General features: G+C 38.8%; 1 protein-coding gene across 1 annotated transcript in view; it reads right to left on the bottom strand.

Moving 5' to 3' along the window:
• Window positions 1-21,954, bottom strand: part of PTPRN2 (protein tyrosine phosphatase, receptor type N2) — a 506,489-nt gene that overhangs the window by 429,577 nt on the left and 54,958 nt on the right. Inside the window, 2 exon segments of the mRNA XM_026069273.1 lie at window positions 248-410; window positions 6,098-6,215. Of these exon segments, the coding sequence (XP_025925058.1) occupies window positions 248-410; window positions 6,098-6,215 (281 nt within the window).

A 21,954-nucleotide genomic window follows, 5' to 3' on the forward strand; every position in this document is an offset into this window, starting at 1 on the left:
CCTCACGTACAATCAGTCCCTAATTAAATCTGGTTTAGGAGAACTCTGTTGTTTAGAGTGCTGAAGCTGATCCAACCCATTTGGAGAGAACTGGGTTAAATAACGTGCAGTTATGATAATTGATCTGAGGAGGCAGTGAGAAACAATGTTTGGTGTCAGAACAGAAGGGAAGATGACAAAGTTAGGAAAGCTCACAGAGGAAGGAAGCCAAAAACACAAAATGTAGGAACCACTTTAAAGATACAACCTTGACAGAAGCTTTGTCACTCTTCTTCCTTGGATACAGATTTGTCGCTGMAGACTGGGAGAGAATACCTAGATATGTGAGATACTGCTGAAGAGACTTGGCCAAGTTCGTATCCTTTTCCAGGTTATAATTTCTTTCATTATCTGCATTCTGTTCTGAAGTCCTGCACAGAAAAAAAATATTACCAGCCTGTATGACAATGAGCCCAGCAAAAAAGGAACCATGTTTTATATCTCAAGACACTGAAACTATTTCTATATATGAGTGCTTAACAAAAAAGTCACTAAAAAGCTTAAGAACAACAATATAGATAATTTTGCTTCAGCAAAAACAACTGCCCCCCCCAAAAAAAGAATCCACTGTTAACAATTTATTGTGGAATCGAAGTAAATGATCAACAGTAAATCAAACAAAAAGCCTACATCAAGGCAAAATTATGTCCAGAGGGAAAAATAACTCTTGTAAACAGAAAATATGCATCACTAAAGTACATCCCAAAGAAATACATGGGTGGTTTTAAGATTACAAAAATTTGCTGCATTATGATGAGAATCAACACCATTTTGGCCCCACACCAACTTACAGAGCACAGTGAGACTGCTGGACATACAGAAGTAACTGAGCAAGGTAGCTCCAGCAAAAGGCTTAAGAAGGGGATAATGAGACAGAAAAAGTATCTCTTCTGACACCATGTACCTGAGATTCACAGAATAGCAATGTTTCCTGACTGTTTTAAACAAATCTTGGTGATGTTTGCAAAAAAATAGATAAAAAATGTGATTAAGCAACAGCAGTGTAGAGGTGTGTATATGGGATTCAGAGTGTTGTGTACAACATCTCTGAATTATTATCAGCTCTCCTCATCTATCTCAACAACATGTCAATGATAACGATAATTTAAATGTCAACACCAGTAACTATTTCATACCTCACATAAGAAGCAGAGGGAGGGTCACCGATCTGCTTCCTTCTCTGTGACACATTGTTTGGAGAGAAATCACGTTTCAGGGTCACCATTTCCCACCCACATCCGCACACCCTGCTTCTCCATGAAGAAGACCTCCAGGGGAAGGACCTTTACAGCCCAGGGGGAGGGGGCATCATTTCACTTTAAACATCTGCAGGCAACCACAAGTGATGCTTGATTTCACCAGTTCATGTGGTGGTGCGTATTTGGGGCCACAGCTTGAAAGAGTACCGTTATCTCATTTTCCAGATCTCGGGTTTAATTGCCTTGCTTTATGAACAAAGTAACAGACTTTCGCTCATGTTCACAACTGTATTAAATGCAGGTCCCGACTAATACCGAGGCCATGAGTGAGCCAGGGCACAGGAGTTGCAACCCACAAGGAAGGACGGCTGTGAAAGCCTTTACCACACCTTTCCATATGCTCAATTTGGGGTTGTTTCACTGTGCCCAGGACAGGTTTACACAGCCCTGGGACTTTGCCAGCCTGTACCCAATGCCTGTGTACTCCCACGCTCTAGAAGTTTTTCAACTGCATCCTCAATATGCTTTTCTGTCCCCAGCATATACCTAAATTTGCTGCAAGGAGGGCAGGCTCAGACTGTCCTGTCCCTGTGCTGAGGGTTCCCAAAGCCATTGCGTCCCATCCCAAGGTATAAAATAACTAGCTGCCCATTAGGCACAGAGATTTGAGGAAAATGCAGTTTTGCTGCACAGGGCACGACAGAGGTCTTGCTATAATTCACCCCGAGCCTTGCTCGCTTCTCACAGTGTTTGTATTTTTCTCCAATTCCAGAGCTCTAAATTCTGCCTGGCGATGGAGGGTGGAGGTGCAGGTAACATTGCCCACCTCCTTTGCAACATAAAGGCAGACTAAAACTGTGCTGCAGTGCTGGAATGAGCTGGGCAGTAGGCTTTCTGCTTCAATAGAGACGAACTAATCCAAAGAGGCTATCATAGAGAAGGTATCCCAATTTCAAATACTCATCTCTCATTCCTTGCTTAATTCCAACATCTATCTTCTTTCTTTGCTAACTTTGAAAAGAGAGAGCGAATGGAAATACCAGACCAAATTCTACCCTCGGGATTTCCACTGGAGCTAATGGGAATTGAATGGACAGATAAAAGACAGTATTTAGATTAGCTTTTCAAGCCGTTATTTACAGTATATAATCACTCACTGTGGTGGTAGAAGCAGAAACTGAGGCCAAAGATTTCTCATTTTTCTTATGGAGATAGCAATTGCTCTCAAATTGTGTTTAAATTCCATACTGGTTGTAATTTTATATGCTACAAACTTATAAATAACAATCAAAAAGTAAAAGGCTAACAAAGCATTACATTTCAGTTGATGGCAACTTTAATAAAATCCTACAAATACATCTGAAAGACTTTTAAAAAATCTTTTCAGTTCACCACTGTATCACCATTGTTAACCTTGCTACCACAGAAAGTAAAATGCATTAAATGAGCTGTTCTTACAACTGAATTAAAATTTTTCCCTTAAATGTGACAAAGTGATACAGGAAAATGGATTAAAGAGGAATATATAAAAGCACCTGGTGAGCAGGAGAAATGACTGTCAGTTGACTTCTTGCTGTGCACTTATTTGGAAGTATGTTCTGTTTTAATTGGTTTTGAAAAAGGACTTTGCATACAAAGAACTACAATGTATGAAGACCATAATATACATAATTATTTATGCACAGAAACGGTTATATAATTTCTGCAAAAAACAGCACTTTATAATCTTTTGCAGGTAATATCTGAACCACTGCACCGCAGATATTATGCTTTTGTAGAATGCTCTCAATTGATAGATACCATACTTTTTAGAATTAAGAGTTTCTCCCTGATAAATGCTGTGAGAATCTTATTACTGACTTAATGATGGTTTTATTATGGAAATAATGCTATACCCCATTTTATACATTGAAGTTTGTTGGAAACGTTTGTGGTTTTGCCTAATTGCACCAATGAACACAACTGACATTTATTCCCTGTGTGCTGAATGGATTTTTTTCCTTTATCYTGGATCGTCTTTCAAGAGTGGGTTTTTTTTTGAAATTTAATAAGGGCCCAGAAAATACCATGTACACTCCAGTTAGCCACCAAAGAAAGAACTTTCATCTTGAAATCAAGCTCCTAGTTTCAGGGGGGAGGTTAAGATGAAATCCATGTCTTCTGTTCTATCAGATTTCATACGCACTAATTTAGCCTAAGTCAATTTACCTTTCAAGTGTCTGAGTCTATTTTCTTGCTCTCACTAACTCTGTGGGGATTAATGACTCATTAATATGACTTCATATTGCCTTATTACACATTATCCTTAATGAAGGGTCTTCCTGCCACAATGTTTCTTTGATAATCAGATACCTACGTTATGTTGCTATTTTAATTATTTAATTATTATCTGATAATATTTTAGCAAAAACACCAAGCACACTGAGCATATAGCAAAATTTATCAGAATCTACAAGAAGCCAAGGAAAAAAAATCCCACTGTTCCCTGACCTATAGAATATATTGCAAATGGACAACCAGAAAAATCAATTAATGTTTTAAACTGTTGGCACACAAGATAATGCTTTCAGAAGCACAGCTTGATAACTTCAGAAAATCTATCCACAATAGGAACTGCTATAAGTGGAACACATTTGAAATTCTGATGTTCCTAAAGTGTCAATAAGCAAAATAGATTTTTTTTTTTAAAATACAGTTCTAATTAAAAATGCAAAGCACCTCAAACCTGATCACAGCAGGAACTCCTATAAATGATCTTACATTCTCAGTACAGAACTAGATTATTTCTAGACATTCTTACACATTTCATTTTTATATAAACCCATTTGTCGCGGTCCGCGGGAGTGACGGGAATGAATCATACGCATTCACAGAATGCAGGTTCAATTCCCCCTTTATTCAGCAATTTGCCTATTTTATAGGTACAGGTATTCGGCGCTCTGGCCCTTGATTGGTGGTTCATACAGATTATGTCACAGGTAGCCAGTCATAGCACCGATCACGCACGCAGCGGTCACGTCCTATACCTTGCTGCTTGTTTAGCAAAACTGTCTAGCCCTTAACCTTGGTTCCCACTGGCTTCTGCTAGTTTATCTGTACTTTCTCAGGATGTATCATTCCCAGCTGCACCAGTGTCCTTGGTAAAACTACTTTAAAGCATGTAGCAACAGCTACAGCCTGAGGCCTAAGGCTTCAGCAAATTTAGCTACTAATGCTAAGCAAGTTGTGCTAAGCAACTAATCCTAAACAGTGTAGTTCCATGCTCTATATCTCATATAGATTGTTGTTCTGAAGGACCGCAAGGGCCCCAACACCCATTTAAGAATCTGGAACATTGGAGAATATGGTCTTGATCTCTTGGAAATCTGGCCTATATTATCATATTCCCATGAACAAAAATTCATAGGAAACAGTCATTTCTGAAAAAAAATACCCATAAGATATTCAAAATAATTTCTGTTGCCAGAGACTAATCCATACAGTAATGGCATTTAGTGTATCTAAGCAGTGAGAACAGGTTTATGGATTCCAACATGTGTTTTTATCACCTTTATGATAAATTATAGATCAGTATCTATCTTATCTAGAAGCTAAGCTTCTACCTTACCGTAATCCTGAAATGTACTGTTCTGTAATTTTAAGGAGTGGTTTTGTTTCCTTTATGCTGAATGAATCAGCAGGTATGAAAAATTATAGGGTCAAATTCTATGAATTAAATCAGAGAAAACTGAAGCAAACACAACTGAAGCCACTGGGCATTTTCAATTACACAGCATTTTTATTTCCATGAAAGAGTAATCTAGCAGAGAGATGGTTTCCCCTTCTTTGCAGGATATGATTTCCCCGAGCAAGAAATTCTATAAGATCTAAGGTCGAATGTCCAATATCTTGTCCATCAGGGCTAGGAGCTCCAGCTTTCTTCCACTGTGAAGAAAATTTTCTAATAAGTAGCACTTTTCTTCAAGCTCAGTAACTCTGAGATTTAATTTCTTAAAATCATTTAGAAAAAAAAACAGATTTGTCATTTTTAACATTCCTAGTAAATTAGACATTTTTAAAATTGACTTCTGAGGTTTGTATGATTAGGCTGAACTTAAAGTCTATAAAGACAGACTAGAACAGGTAAAACAGTATATTTATATATGTATCTGTATATGAAGATGATATAAGTCCTACATCCATATCTCTCTACACAGTTACAGAACCTTTGTTTCTTGCCATCCATAACTAAGCCACTCCTCAATATCTTTCAAGCCACTAGAGAAATGACTTCTGTAACACAAAGATTAGGTAGAGATGTCCCAGCATTGCTTCCTACCGTAAGATCTCACATGAATCTCTCTTTCTTGGATAAATTTTGCCACTAGAGCAGAGAAGCTATTGACTTCAATTTGGTTACAACAGTGTATTGGAAAAAGTTTGATGACATTAGCTGGTCAGAATCTCTTTCAGTACTTCTTTTGGTTTCTTTTCATTGGTTCATTCCAGAATAAAACTTCTCCTGTGGATGAGCTATTGTATGCGCCTGCCTTTCTGAGCCAGGCATACCTACCGCTGGCTGAACGGAGACTAGATACTGCATAAACTGGACAAAAGAGGTTTTGATTTCTGACCCCCTAAGCTAACAGTAGTAGGCACATTTTCTCAATTTGTTGAGGGTTCTCATTCCTTCTGTGTGCCATTTTCCTAAGAATATTTTTGGTACTTTTGTACAATTGGTTTCTGTTTATTATCTGGTTAGTGTTTTTAGTGATGCGTTTAACATTTCAGATTCACTGCTATGGTGCCATTCTGCTTCTCATCGTTTGCAACCCCCCCCCCCCTAAACCTACTAGGCACAAAAGCCATTGCAAACTTACCTTCCTGCGTGAGACCCTTCAGGTGGAAATATATCAGGGCGTCTGTTGTGGATTTTATGAATGGTTGAGAGTTCCTGACCAATAACATGCTGTGTGTAATCATCTTGCCAGGTAAAACCTGATAAATAATGACAAAACAAAACAAAAAAAAAGCAAAAACACTATTTAGTAACTTGAAAAGTTTGGCAAAAATGTGTCCTACATAAACAATATAAAAGAGAAAAAGAAGCTTTGCTGACTATGAATCCAAGAGCGATTTACAGATTCTTCACTCCTGTAAGAAAYGTTGTTAATCAAACTTCTCCTAAAATGGAAGGAAGACAGTAGCTGTTGCGATGAGGTCTTGAAAGCGCTTATTCTTAATAGAACTTTAGCTGGGTATAAACTAGCTTTAATACATAATAAGTAGTTATTTTTGGATCGCTATGGAGAAGAGTTATCTCACTAGCCAGCTATTGAAGGACAAAGAGTTTTAAAACTAAATGCTGGTATCCATTGAAAAGCAGCTTCCCGCAGGTGATTAGTTCAGTTCTCCCCGGTTCGCAGTGCACCACCTCTCCCCCGTTCCCTCCATCAAACTACCCAGTTAGAACATTAAGTAGCGAGTACTACACTGGAAAGAAGTATTTTGGGTTTTAATGTAGCACCTCTGAAGGCCAATTTATGTTATCTTTATACTCAAATGTTGTGACAAAGAACTTTACAACAAGGGGGAAGTGTAACTGGGAAGGCAAATTCCATGTGATTATTCATTAATTACATGYGCTGCCGATTTCATGGTAATTATACCTGGAATGACGATATAACTCCAACCATAATTGTTATCCGATTTCTAGAATTTAGATGGTAACACTTTACTTTATAGAACTCACCCTTGCAATTATCTGTAATTATCTAATAACTAAATATCACATAATTGTGGAGAATTTCTGCCTTTATGCTAGGTGCAGTAAAACACCACAAAATCCTCAAATGAATATTGCTAAAGTTCCAGATATGGCAATTTTGCTAATATCTTCCTGTAAGAAACCACCTAAAGAAAAATCCTCTCTAGCCCCAGATGGAAGCAGATGTATCTGGTTGAGAGAATCAGCCTCGGAAGGGGGTTTCTAGTTCAGCTCCCAGTTCGTACACACGTTATGAACATCGCCATGATTTGCAGTCAACACCAGGTTTGCTGGGACCAGGACTCCCTTGGGCTGCAAGCTTAAGCACTGTCAGTCTAAGCAGAAGCCAGAACGTGACCATCTCACTTCGTGGATAAGTGCTTCATCCCATGGGCTATTAAAGAGGGGGTTATGCTCTTCAGATTTTTTGTGGGTATTAAGGTGGAGTTCATTATTTGTTTACCTAAGCCTGGATTCAAAAAAAGAAGTTTAAATAGATGTGTCCAGTTTGGAGCATGCAGAAGTAAAAATAATTTTAGTGTTTATGAAATTTTCAACCCAAGTAGGAAACACGTCGTGAAGTTAAAGTTAGGTATAAGATTAGACAGGCCTAGGAAGTATTCAAACTTACTGTTGTCTGGTATTTAGATGAGTTTTAGGAAACAAAGTCCCAGCTTAGGCAAAATTTAGGTGGACTGCATCCCAGACTTCACTTTTTTCATTTATGAAAATATTATTAAACAATCTAGAACCAACCTATGTATATATGAAGGCTTTAACAAAAAAACAAACAAACAAAAAAAAACTTGGCATGTGCTCCTTCCTCTCCTTTTCTTAAATAAAAATGTTACACAAGTTTATTGAGGAAACACTTCACCTAAAATCATGCTAGATGTCAATGGCTACAGTAAATGGTTCCAAACCTGGGAGGGGGGGAATAATCTCCAAGATATTTTCAGATCTGATTCATCCTTTTCAAATGCAAATCTCACCTTTTCAAATGTGCCATGTAGTAGATGGAGTCAAATCATTTTGCAAATCTCAATCTAAGGCTGCTTAGAATATGTTCTTATGTGAATTCACAAAAATGAGTCACCAGAAGCATATGATTATTTCTTCATAGTGTTATTAAAATTATTTTTACATGGAAGTTTATATATAATGTGCCTATATATATATATATATATATACACACATACATATTTTTTCAAGTTCAGTTCTCTGTTGCCTAGCACTACATATTTTTACTTTTTTAATAAATTCATACAAGAGAAAAAAAGCTAAGATGACATTCAAGTTCAGAAGAATGTGCAACCACAAAGTTCAGCTAAAATACATATATATAAAAATCATTAGCATAGCTGTAGAAGTACTTATTTATGAACCATGCTTCCAAAATCACTACATTTTCACTCTGTAACTCTAAGTCAAACCTAGCCCTATTAAAAGCCAAAGATTACTAGATTATAAATAAACTTTGAAGAAAAACACAGAGAAGCACTCTCAAGAGTTTTGTTCAAATCGAAGCAGGAAAGAATTCACCTGCAGTACTTGCATAAAGACAGCAAATTCACCTCTCTCAGTCCTGAGCTATATATATGGCCCCAGATCGCGGTGTCAATAGTCAACTGTGCCGTTCTTTAAGCCTCCGTGAAACAGTACTTTTGGCCACAAAGCAGCCTCCAGACATAACAAACCTTTGCAATCCCAGCTCTCACYGGTCATAACTGTGTGTCCTTTGGTACCTTGGGTATACTTTTTTCTTCTACAGCACTATTTTAACATTTTCTCCTAATGCATTTCAAATTATTACAAGCGCGCAGTCCCTAATACTGCAAAAGAGCACAACCGCGGCACTGAAAGGAGTAAAGCGAAGAAAGAAAGAGGGCATGTTTGTTCATGGAGCTTAAGAACTGAGAGTTAGGGGAATATCTCCTCTTGAATATATCCCCTAGCACTTGCTCCTAACTCAATAAGAGTCTGAACAACACATGGATGAAAAATGCAAATTTTAACTAATTCAGGAAAACCTCCCCCCTTCACCAATAGTTCATATTGCTGTTTCTCATGCAGCTATCTCTGGAGCTGCAATATGTCTAAGCTAACCTTACGCCAATCATTTCCTAGCATTGTTTCAGTTTCAAAAAAAATCTCTCCCCCACACCGAGCTCAATGAAATAACACATTCAAGAACTCTAGTACCACGCCGACAGCTGCAAGCCAAACGAGGTGGAGAAGGCGCGCGTGACGCCGTACGGCGGTTCCCTGTTCCCTGCGTCCCCGCCGTCGCACCTCGCGCCTGCTCCTGCCTCGCGCCCCCGTTACAGTGATTCCTCCCCGCCGGCTGAGCAGGATCGCAGCGGCGCTCCGGGCCGCGCATCGCTTCCACATCGCCGAAGCGGAGCTGCCGGGGGCCGCCGCGGCGCCGAGGAACCGTCCCCGCCGCAGCCCTGCCCGGGCGCTCTGCGTCCCGGCGTGAGTCCCCGCGGCCGGCCCACGCCAGCCTGCGCCTGCCTGTTCCTGCATCCTTCAGGAAGAGGCTGGCCGGCCCTTGGTGCCCCAAGTGCCGCAACCGCCGCAACAGGCACAAAATTGCTCCCAGCTGAGCAATGTGGACGGCAGCGAGTCCCCGTGAGAAGGGCCAGAGGTACCATCTCGCCCCCCCAGAGGGAACACGCCACATACTTAGCCTTGGTGGCACAGCCCAAGGTTTAATTCCCTTGGTTTTTTTCTTTTCCCAAAATTCCTTAACCTAAATGTATGTGAAAAGGCAATGCCAGCGTAGAGTCAGTTAAAAACTAAACCCGAGCCGCACATCGACAGCAATGGAATTACTCCAGATACAATCTGGGCTTCCGTTATTGCCATTAGGGATCTCCCCGGAGCTTTTCTTTCCATACCACAATTACATATTATTACTATTCTATATTATTCTATATTATAATATTATATATTATTATATTATTACTATTATATACTTAGTTATAAAAATGATAATTAAAAAATAGTGTTGTCTAGGTCTCTGCCATGCTTAACATTGAGCAATGACAGTGTCAACAGAAAGCATACATCTAATAATTATTTTACTAATTGAAATCAAATCAAAAGCAAGCAGTGCTAAAAAGTGAAGAAAATAGTTTTCACATATTTGCACTGGCAAAGATGTTAGCTTCCATCTCCAAATGAAATTTCAAAGTTGTTTTCACGTTTATCATGCAATTTCATTTTTAACCTGTTTAATTGGCTTTGCAGCCATACCAATTATGCTGAATTATTTAAAAAATAATCAAAATTCAAATATGCATTTTTTTTCTCTTGGTTGTTCAATTTCTTTAACTAATGGCATTCTTCCCTCTGTTTTTGATTCTGTTTTTCATCTTAGAGAAACTTGATGCCTGTCCAAATATACCTGACCACATCTTTAGCTGATGTAAATTTGATTAGTTGAAACATTTGAAAACATCTGTTGAAAACATTTATCCGCTACTTCTCCATCTTAACTTATTCTAATTCAGAATTTCACCCAAATAATCTTTATTCCTGTGAAGATCCAGGGAGAAAAACAACAGCTCTTTCAGTTTGCTATGGCGTTCTGGTGGAAGCCAGTAGGGTTCAATTTAAGTCCTTTAAAGTAATAACAGTTCTCACCCCCTGAAAACTTGGGCCTGCAAATCTCCCTGCCTGTGCGCTCAACCATCTTCCCAACCAGAACGGGCGAGCGTCCTAAGGCCGCGCCGCAGCTCTGCAAGCGGGTTAACTGGAGCCTGACGGGTGTCCGACAGGATAACGCTCCGAGACTCTTCCAGCTTTCGTGCCAGCTGAAATCCAAAGTGATTCGTTCTGCATCAATATATTGGCAACAAAATGTTTTTCTATATCAAGTCCATACAATGTGACAGGAGATTATTACATATTGGCAGAAACCTATATACTAAAACCTGATCCTYCTTTGTCGGGAAGGTCCCCCTACAAAGGCCAAAATGCCTCAGAAGTATTCAGACTTGAAGCCAGAATATATTACTATTTTTCAGTTATGGCATTAAATTATTTTCCACTTTTTGGTAATATTTTCCAATTTGTCCTTATACAGTATATGACAAAATAGGGTTTTCTCTGAGCTACCTTCAACTGCTACTTTATTTCAGTCCAGAAACTCTCAGTTGTAGAGCTCAGAGAGTTTCATCCCTCATGCCATGTGTCTCAAATTGTTAATGCCTACTTTAGCTGTCAGAAAGTCTGCAGAATTGGAATGATTGGCTTTCTCCCCTATTTTCACAACAGGTAGGTCAGCGTATGGACATGACTTTCTGCAGGCTGCCCGTCCACATTCTCCAGAGGAGCAGCACTTGTGCTCAGTCCCGGACCTCCCTTCTCAGAGCTCAAGGACACATACAGTGATGTTCACGTATTTCAGTACTGGCTTACTCAAAATTGCAGTATTAATTCTGAGGCTGCTATGTGTATATCAAAATTCATTCTTTCAAGTGCTGTATTTCCTGCCTAAGAATGCAGCCAAAAGATAAAGTCTTGAGGCTTCCCATTACAATAAAAGAAAAGTAGAACTTCTTCCAAAAAGCAATTTTGTATTACAACTCACACTGGCAGGTTAATGACAAAAATAATAATAGAGAAGTTAAAACCACCCCTGCACAGTTGAGATTTCTACTGGCTTTTACTATAAACTGTGTCACAAAAATTTAACTCCCCTGTATCTTTGACTTGGAATATTCATTTGCTCTGAAAATTGCAATTACAGAAGGCTTCTACAAAGTTTGAAGAAAGTCTGACAAGACAGTCTTGCACTGCACTCTATGAAAAATTACTCCAATTAAATTATTTTACTCTTGTCCAACATTTTGTGGTCTTCTAGACAGAAAGAAAATCTGGCACAGACATTTCAGACTTTTTATAGAATTTAGTGCCTGTATAACTTCACACACCGTCTGTATTTGAAGGAACAGTTTGGAGTTATAAGCAGTCATTACTGTTCTTGTTCAGCCCATTTCAACAGGAATGGTGGTCATGCCCTCCAGAAAGTCCTCAGGAACTTTTGTTGTTTCCTTGCTTTTTCCACTGCATTCACCGGAAGCGGTGCCGAGTACGATTTGCTTTGGTGAGTTTTTGCCCTCTTTGGGAGCTCCTGGTGGGAGCGCCTCTATCCCATGCAGGCATTTCAGTTGCTGCATCCAGCAGCAATGCGCTCATGCTCCCAAGGCAAAGAGCTTCCGTTCAGGAGAAGAGATGAAAGGATTGCTTAAGGATTACAGTTTCAAATTTTCATATATTGTTTTATTATACATAAAAGCGATAATCTCCATAGAAGTAAATTACTAGCATGATCTTCTTATAGCCCTTATTTTAATTTACTCTAAGTACGTACTAACAGAAGGTGGAGGGACTTCTTCTCTCTTCAATTTTTCAGAATTTCTATTTTTTGCAAAAGCCGAATGAGTGCCTCATTTGCTAAAGAGATTATAAAATAATCTCACAGGACTCAGCATGCAATGTTTCTTTACTTTTATTTCAGCTCTTGTTGCAAATAAAAAGGGGGCAAAAAATTGGTTTATACAAGAGAAAGCTTCTAAGTGCAGTTACATATGGTTTTTCTGCCACTGGAGCTGACAGTAATAAAAGAATAATATGATAATGCAAAATATATCATCTAACTTCCTACGAGAACAGGCTACTTTCCAAAGGCTAGAATAGAAACGGGTACATGAAAGAGACTTCCCAGATCCTTGAGCTAAATCCTGTGCTATTCACTACGTCATATAATCCTTTTCACAAACTGATGCCCCTCAACCTTGAAAGTAGATGGTTCTGTTTGCAAAAATGCTTTTTAGGAAGGAAGACATGCAAAAGGGGGCTTCTTTCACAGTTACAATTTTATATTAGAGTTCAGCCTAAATTTAATTCACGGTCAGTTACATCTTTAGCTTGCTTAGTTCTCCATGGTGTTTAAAACTGACATACTTATTGAAGAATAATCACATCTAAAATACAGCGAGTAAAGGCGCATCTTCTAAGCCTGCACTTCCTTCTGTCCCTGGGTTACACACAGACATTTCCTCAGTGTTGTCAGTCCAAGGAGTTTACGAGAATATTAGGAAATATCCCCAGGCTCCCAAAATGTAACCCCAAAAGCCTGACTTTAGTTCCTGACTTTAGTTCTACACTGTAAAACAGCTGCCTTTATCCCATTAATCTTCTGCAGGTTATCAGAATAAGGAGTGACTATGTTTCCTTTTCTGTTAAAATATCCTTCATTCCATTCCCTTCTCTTACCCTCTCTATCTTATTACTCCTTTTTGGACCTCTTACGCTACTCCAAACTTTCATTCATCCATCTCATCTTTTCAGGATCTTTTTAGTATGCCGAAATTGGTTGTAATGCTAGGCTTTACAATGCTAAGCATGCAGATATTGTCCAAACAGTAGTTAATGATGCACATAAAATGAACAGGTTCTCATTCTCATTCTATTTTATCCATTTCATTTCATGCTAACAGCAGGATGACAGCCTTATTGTTATGAAAAATATAGTTCTTGGGAAAGGACTTTTGAAGTCATTTCAGTCTGGGAATTAAAACATCACCTCTAACAAGGCAGAATTGGTCAGAAATATCCTGGCACTTAAAAAAGTATAGAGAATTATGTGGAGATACTTGTTATACATATTCTAGCAAACCCATCTCAGCTCCACGCTTCTTCATGTATTTTTAAATGCCTATGAGCAGAATTCTTTCAGATCTGCATAGTGGATCTCACCCCCGTTTTATGTAACTGCTGAACTCTCATTGATGTTTGTGAAAAATCAATTATCGCCTGTCAGAGGAGTGCCTTAAATTGGACATGCAAAGTCAATATGCAGGAGTGCAAAAGTGGGCAGCACAGCTAAGTCTGCAATCGCAAATTCACCTCAGCATTTGGTTCTGAATGTGTGTCGTTAAAACTTACATACAAACCAGTGGATCGACCACATGGAGGAAACAGTAAAATGAGCCAGAGGAAAAGATTCTGCAGCATATTTACAGTGCATGTATAGCACACACAAATTGGACAGACTTGAAACATTTTCTCTAGCAAGTGCACTGGGTCTCCCACTCTCCATGCTCTAGCCCGCGTCAAGACCAATGCAGCTTAAAGCAGACAAAGGTGAATACTTGAAAATTTTAAATGATTGGAAGCAACTTCCATAAATGTATTTAGTCTGTGTTTTTAGCCATTTCCCTCTCCTAAGTCATGTCTGTTGGTCTATAAATTCCTCCAGGAAGGAGTAATATATTGCACACATTTGTACAGTCTCTTTCTACAGCAATAACAACAACAATAACAATAATTGTTATTGCTACTATTATTAATAATAAAAACACAATGGTTGCAGAAGTTAGGGTTCCCATAGGAGCCTTATAAAGATCTTGGTGGCTGAAATGCAGTTTTCCAGGAAAGTACGCCAGCCAAGTCGGTTTGCCTGAAGCAAAGATGAACCTTCTGCAGGTCAGATTGCTCCCCCAAAAGCTGATTAGTGCTCCACAGCTTTCATTTCGAATTCACCCCGTGTACAGAGAATGCACACTGAGTGGGTCTGTGCAGCCCCGAAAGACAGCCTAGCGTTTTCAGCCTGAGGATTATTTAAATTATCTTCTTTCTGTTCTCCTGTGCAAGTAAACTTTTGGGGTTTTGTGCTTTCAACAATTGCAATAGAGGATGCAATATACTTTACTGTACCTTGCATAATAGACTTTTTTTTTAATTTAGGCATTCTTAATCTGCACACCTCAGGGCTCTGATCTGCAAGCCAATTACGACCAAGTAACAAGTTATTGTACCACATCAGCTAAAGCGCAGAAGCTGCCCATGTACTCAGCTGATGTCCATGGATAAAAATGAAATTATTTGACTTAATGTAGCCTACAATGAAAAAGATTTAGTTAGAGAATCTCCGACTGACGTGGTTTCCTGCCTGATGTTCATTTTCCCTCCCTTGTTTCATGCAGTTAATACCTCAGTGAGCTTCAATAACATTCTGGGGCAATTCATGAAATGCTGATTCACAGATTCACCTTGATGCTTTGTCAGCTGCACACACTCTGGCTCCTGATTCTTTCTAGCTTCCTTACTGTCTTTTGGGGTTAATCTCTCTGAATGCTTAAAATACGCCATGCTTATAAGCTGTGATTTGATATTAGCACAATGCCACTAACAAACTGGCACTTGTTTAATCTCTGGCTGATTTGGGGGGTAAATTTGTCAATGAACTAAAAGGTTTTCAGCAGAAGACCTGGAGCAATCAGGTATGAACCAAAAGCCCCTAAAATTTGAGAGTCTTTGTAAGCACAGTTCCCGCTGATGCCCATTCATAATATATCGCTTCATTCAAAAAGCTGCATCATTTGTTGCTTACAACCATCAAGAGAGTCTATGTTTAAATGGCATTTACTGAAAGACTTGACATAAAAAAAATGCCTCAAAAGAAGCCCTGATGAAATCACATTGAAATAAAGCATACACCTTTACAATATATATAACGAATATAATGTTCCTAGCATTCTTGGGAGCAATTTTGCCCCATTTATTTTAAACATTTTCCACCAAGCATTCTCTATTCAACTTAAAATCTGAATATTCTGAAATAGTCAGATTATTTATAAAAACTTCATGTCACAAAGGTCTAACATTAACTGAACAGAGCTGCTATACGCAGGGTGCTCAACACGGAAAATGGTCTTTGGGCAGAGACCGTGCTCGCTGACGTAGCCTGGGCCTGGGCCCGAAATGGGCTCGGAGAGCACCCGAGCCCTGCAGACCTGGGCCTGCTGGCGGAAACCAGAAACAGCACAGGGAAAATGGAATCCACTGGGAGCCCCAGCAACGTAGCCTTAACTGAGCAGCAGGCAGTCGAGCTGTTTGTTTCTTAACTTCAGGATATTTCTGCTGTTAAAGGACTTATGACTAATGTAAAGTAAGTGAATATATTTTCAGGAATACCATTCATTCCAGAAATTTGTCCATCAATAGCTCTGAGTGGCATACGAATCGGCAAACGTCCTTTAGAGTTCAAACAACAGTGGTGCTAAAGCATTTCAAAAGAAGAAAACATTGGTGGTATAGCTCATGCTTCTCTCTTCACTTAGTGTTGGTACAGATAATAAGTCTTCTGATCAGTGGCTTCCAGCATTAAGAAATAGTGATATATTTCTAGATTATCGCATGCTACCTATTACCATACTTTTGATGTGGTGGAACATTCATGTGCCTTATTTTCCACTTCCTCAGGGTATCCTGGGTAAATGTCACATGCATTTTTCTCCCACGTTAACAAAACAAAGCCTGCATATCAATTCTTTGAAAGAGAGGCATAAATGTAGTTAGAAGGGAATATTGGTTATTCTATTTGTCTATAAACTACTCCATTAGGCACATATAAATAATCCTGGAAAACGTTACGCAGCCTCAGTTATCAGCAGTGTTACCCCTTTGTTTACAGCAGGAATGATAGATGAACCCTGCAGCAATCAATCTGATTGCCACCATAGCAGTTTAGGCTAATTCACAACAAAAGGTGCAGTGTTAAAAAGCCAGACTATTGCATGAATTTTACCAGCATATTGTTATTTAAAGCAAGACCTCCGTATCATTGACCAGATTGCTGCTCCTTAGTAATGAAACGATGAGCAAATGTCCCTGCAAAAGTGGCCAAGAGCTCCATACACTCCTCCTTAGCTGTTCCTAATATAAGAATGAAAACACAGAGAATTGCCCTTCTCTCATTCCAAGAGGTTAGTAGTTCGGTTACCAACATCTGTAGCCCAGCAAGGCAACCTGCCAAGAAAATATTTGCTATCACCACTCCCAAATGCACAAATCTTGTGAAGGAAAGAGCAATGAGTGAATAAACTATCAAAAGTGTCCTGCTTCATGCATTTACACATCTAGCTTTCAGCTGGTAGCCCCTATTCACGGTATCTTGCACAGGGTTAGCAACTGCAAACAGGAAAAATACTCTTTTTTTTCTAGAGAAACAATCATTTTATTTTATTCTTCAGGATTATTTGTTGCAAAAAGAATAACAGAATCTGGGGTAACTTGTTTTATTTACTACTGCTAGTAAAACAGAAACACGGGATATTGCAATTTCAACATTTTGTTGTTAATTTGCTATTTCTACTCACCGTTGTCTTCTACATCTATATTTATATATATAAATACAGAATCTATATTGATTTCTTTTACCTACATTATATGATTTATGAATGAAAATGCTTCTTTCTATCGGCAACTTAAGTAAATGACAAAGATTCAAACCTATAAACTAAAGAAGTTTGTCCTTACAGACACATAAGACTTTTGTACATTACATTATACTTAACAGACAGTCAGGTTTGATTCGTTTTGCTCTACATGGTACCAAGGTATGCTCTTGAATCTTTTATGTTTTTAAAAGATAAATGTATTTAGTGTTTCTCAGATAATTTTAGATCATCCAATTTGGATGAGACTACATTAAAATTGGTCAAGATTCCAAGATTACAACAAAGATACTTCTATGCCAAATTGAGTTGTCATCAAAAATAATTAAGTTTTTCTTTCCTCATCCATTCTGTATTAAAAAAAAACAATCTGTCATGTTTGTCATGTTCACTGGGATGTTTACAGACTTTGTGTGTGAGTGTGCATGAAGGATGTTTTACATTTATCGGTGATCTGCATTATAGTGGAGGCTAAGCAAGATTGTCCCAACAGAGCAAAATTTCAGTTACTCGGGGGGAAGGTTGCAGTGCAGGCAGCAGTCACCAGATGTCACTGCTAGTAAAGCACCAMGCCAAGGATGGCCACCAGCGCGTTGCAACGCCATCCCGCCTCCCCAACCGACTCCGGCGCAGTCAGGGCTACTTGTTCTCCGCGACCCTCCTGGACACTGAGCAGGTTGCTGGGGGTGGGGTGGGTAACACGCTGCAGCAGAGCCTTGGCTCCCACGGTCCTGGGGAAGTTTTGGCAGTCGGTCTCCCAGCACGCGTTTCACCCCCTTCTTCGTGCAGCCTTCGGTGGCGGGGCCGTCGCAGCGCGTGGTTGGGAGGACGGGCGCCAGCAAGCTCTGCTCAGCGGGAGCTYCCGTACCACCGCACCGACAGAGCCAGAAGAGGCCCTCCCCACTCCCCCCGCGCTAACTCGCCTTGTAGTGCTACCAGGAATAGGAAGCGCTATGCAATTTTATTATTACTCTTATCATCATTCACATTCATGTCAGGTTGCACAACTCTGATAGTCCACGTGAAGATCCTAAYGGTTGTAAACGATATTTGCTTTCAGTATGGGATCTCCAAATGCCACCGGAGTGATGCAAAGTGTTTTTGTTTAAACAAGAGTTAGGCCCATGAAAGAATAAGTTCTATTCAGGTGAATTCTTATGGTTCCTATTCTTATGGTTCAGTTAGCACTTGCTCTCACACCGTACTCACCATCATGTATACAGTCTAGATATATCCCTTCTGCTGTTATTCTTTACATTATTTTTACTAGCCAAGAGAAGTTTCTTGATGCATTTTTGACAATTACACAATTAATTTGTCTTCATTCCATTGTGTCCTTAATAACACTACGTAGGCAACAGATGTCAGGTCTTTCCATGTGAAATGAAGCAGAAGTGAACTCACATCCCTAGTAAATTGCTTATTGAATATTATTTTTACTCGGATGACAAACTGCTAGTGAATCTGCTGGTGGTAAAGCCCATGCTCACTTGTTACAGCACAATGGTTACTGAAGCAGCTATTCTTGCCAAATCTATATTGCATTTATAAATCTTCAAAACAAGCCCTAGTAAATGTCACTTCTCCTTAAATGTTCTGCAGAATCAATGACAAGTGATGTTGCCTTTGCCCTTGAAGAATTTCCACRTGCAGCACGTGTTTGGATCTGAGTCCAAGCTCTAAAACTCTGTTCAGAAACACATGCAGCATAAGCACATGTGCAATGCACCAGAAACTTTGACGGAAGAAAGGAAAAGTTACTGTTTGTAAATGAAAAAGCTAAATACAGGCAGGAAAGTCTATTTTTTTTCTAGACTTTCATAACGAGGTATGAGAAATAAGCTATCCAAAAGTACATTAGCTTACTTACGTTCTGCATTACAATATTTTGCAATGGGCTTCCATATGCTACCCAAAAGCAATCAGTGGCTATTGACATGTTCTTAGTATCACATTAGGCAACTTTTGAAATATAGATTGATATGAAATAAATAAAAAATAAAATTGCATTTCCTAATTCTATCTAACTAAATTTAGAAGCTATTTTGACATAACAGCAGGCAATACTGTATGCTGTATATTTATCTGTGCATCCAAAGTATGTATCCTTCATTTTCTAAATGACTGTTCTGATTTTTTATTTTATTTTTAAGTTCAAAGAGAAATGAAATATAAAAACTGAGTAGCACAGTAACAAATTTTAAATCTCTTCTAATTTCTTCAATTCCACCTAATTTCTTCAATTCCACCAGTGACTCTTACAGTGTGGAACAATCTCCTATGTATCAACAGGCTGCTCATCTCCACGGAGTAGAGCTGCCCTGCTAAGCAGCACAGTCCAGATTCCCTGCCATATCTGACAGGATGCAACCCAAAGAGCTGCTTTTCCAAAGAAAGGATCATAGCATCCTCACTTTCCATCCAGCCGTGGTGTAAAAGACTTTAAGAGGGCTCTGAATTATACAGCAAATAGTATTCTGTGAGAGCACGTCAACCAGCTTAGTATGATGAAAATGCTACAGCCTCTCCCAYGCCTGACAAGTTTCTGTGGCGGAGCTACAGCTATACTGTCTTTTTGCCCACGGTGGATTTCTCAGCGTTAAGGGAATTTCCCCCTGGGGAAATGCTGTCAGCACAAAGCAAGGAAGGAGAACCAGATAAAGGGAAGCCATGAAGATCCAACAACGCAGAGCCCCTCTCCTTCACACAATTCCCACTGTACTTACACCCTCCCAGACACAGAGAATCAGAGATGCAGCAGCCCTTACTAACTCATTTTTCAAGTATCTTTTTCTCAGGGACAGAACGTAGAASAAGCATCATTCTCCTGACTTGACTCATGCATGTCTTCAGTGCACTTCCTTCACAAACCACAGCAACTAACTAGCCTTTTTTTTAATTTTTATACAGAGCCTACACTTGTTTCCCTCCTGAATGATGCTGAACATGTTAATTCAACAGAAATTAATTGGCAGATTTTGTTATAGAAATGACATTTCAGTAGTAGATGAAATCATGTGGCGATATTCAGTGATAAAATATAAAGTGAAATGGAGAAAAACATTGATTCAAATTAAGACCTTCTGCTTAGTGCTAGAAGTCCTCACACTCAAAAAAAATGTGGTATCTGTTGATGGCTGCCAGGCTACTAATTGCCTCAGAATAGAAAACTGGTTTTGAAATAGTGGGAATAGTTCTAAACCAAATAAAGAAAACAGTCTAGATGCTGATGATGTGAAAAAAATGACTTAACAAGTACGTGTCTAGCAAAACAGAAGACAAAAAGATTAGGAGATACTTGCTTACTTTTTATTTCCTAGTTGAACAAATCACATTCACCAACAAAAGAAAAAACTCTATTACGAATCATTTCCAGTTTTTAATATTAACATTTGATAAACACACAGGTAGGATGATTCTATTTAGTAAAATAAATGGGGACAATATGTTGTTGGTGGTATGAAGAGGTTCACTGTGTTCTATGAGACATTAGAAAATGTGATTATTACATTACTGCATTGTTTTACTTTAAATAAAAGATAAACCCACTGCACTTAAGATTTATAGTTTGTTTTGAAGTTTACATGCAATGACTTGTAAAGCTTATTGAAAATGCTTAAGCATGCAGACATTTCTTTTTATTTAATTCCCACAAGTTTTGTTAAATTGTTATTTTAATCAAAGAACAGCAGGATATTGTGGCTCTTTGCAGAAGAGATGGTTTATATGGCAGACACAAAATGCCACCAAAAGTGACACCCATTGTACAAGAATGCCAAACTTGTAATGCAAAAAGTCTTTCATTTCAGCCACCAACCCCTGAAGATATCTCAATTGATAGAAAGAAATTGTTTGTAGATGTAAATCGCTGAAAGCCAGGTGTCAAGACACTAGAAAACTGCCCTTTCACCAACTCTCTTTGGCTGCGTGACAGTGAAGTGAGAGGCTATTGGAAGCAACAAATGATTCTCTGTGAGCATCTTCTCAGTCTTCGTGGCTCTAATCCCATACAACAATAACTGGTAGYTTTGATTTGGAGTAATTTTTGAATGTTCACTAAATGTAATGAATTAATAAGGATTAGAATAAGGCTTGGGGAAAGAAATGTAAACTGTTTGTTTTCTGGATTGGAATGAAATCTAAATAAGATACAATTTCCTATTAAATAAGAATGTTTAGTCATTGCATATTCTTCATTCTCCTCATTGTATCTCCCTACAAAATGTTTAGGATTGTATGATGGAGATGAAGTATGACAGGCCCCTAATCTGTAAAACAATTGAAAAATGTTACTTTTTGCTGAGGCAATCCCACATTCATCTGCTGCCTGATTTACAGTTTCCATCTGGACAGCTGGCAGTCACACGYTATAGTTCAAACTACCTAGAAACTTAGCACAGAGGCTTCGACAAACTCTGATTTAGACATTCAGTAAGGAAAGAACAGGTTCTCACTAAAATGACTTCCATTTTCAGATATATCAGTAAAATGAACAGTAGTTTCTTTTCCATTCTTTCAAAAACAGAAGTGTAGAAAAACACTTGAAAGTTGAAATTATAATCATGGAAAGTTTGTTGTGCCTTGAATCTTTAGATTTAGCTAGATTTAGCTTGAAACAGAAGTGACAGGTTCAGTCCATTCATTTCTACTCTATACCTTTTCCATACAGAAACAGATCTAATGAAGAGAGGAGAGGAAAGAGAGAGGAGAGGAGAGGAAA

Source organism: Apteryx rowi, unplaced genomic scaffold (genome assembly GCF_003343035.1).
Source record: "Apteryx rowi isolate R43461 unplaced genomic scaffold, aptRow1 scaffold_29, whole genome shotgun sequence".
Taxonomy (NCBI): Eukaryota; Metazoa; Chordata; class Aves; order Apterygiformes; family Apterygidae; genus Apteryx; species Apteryx rowi.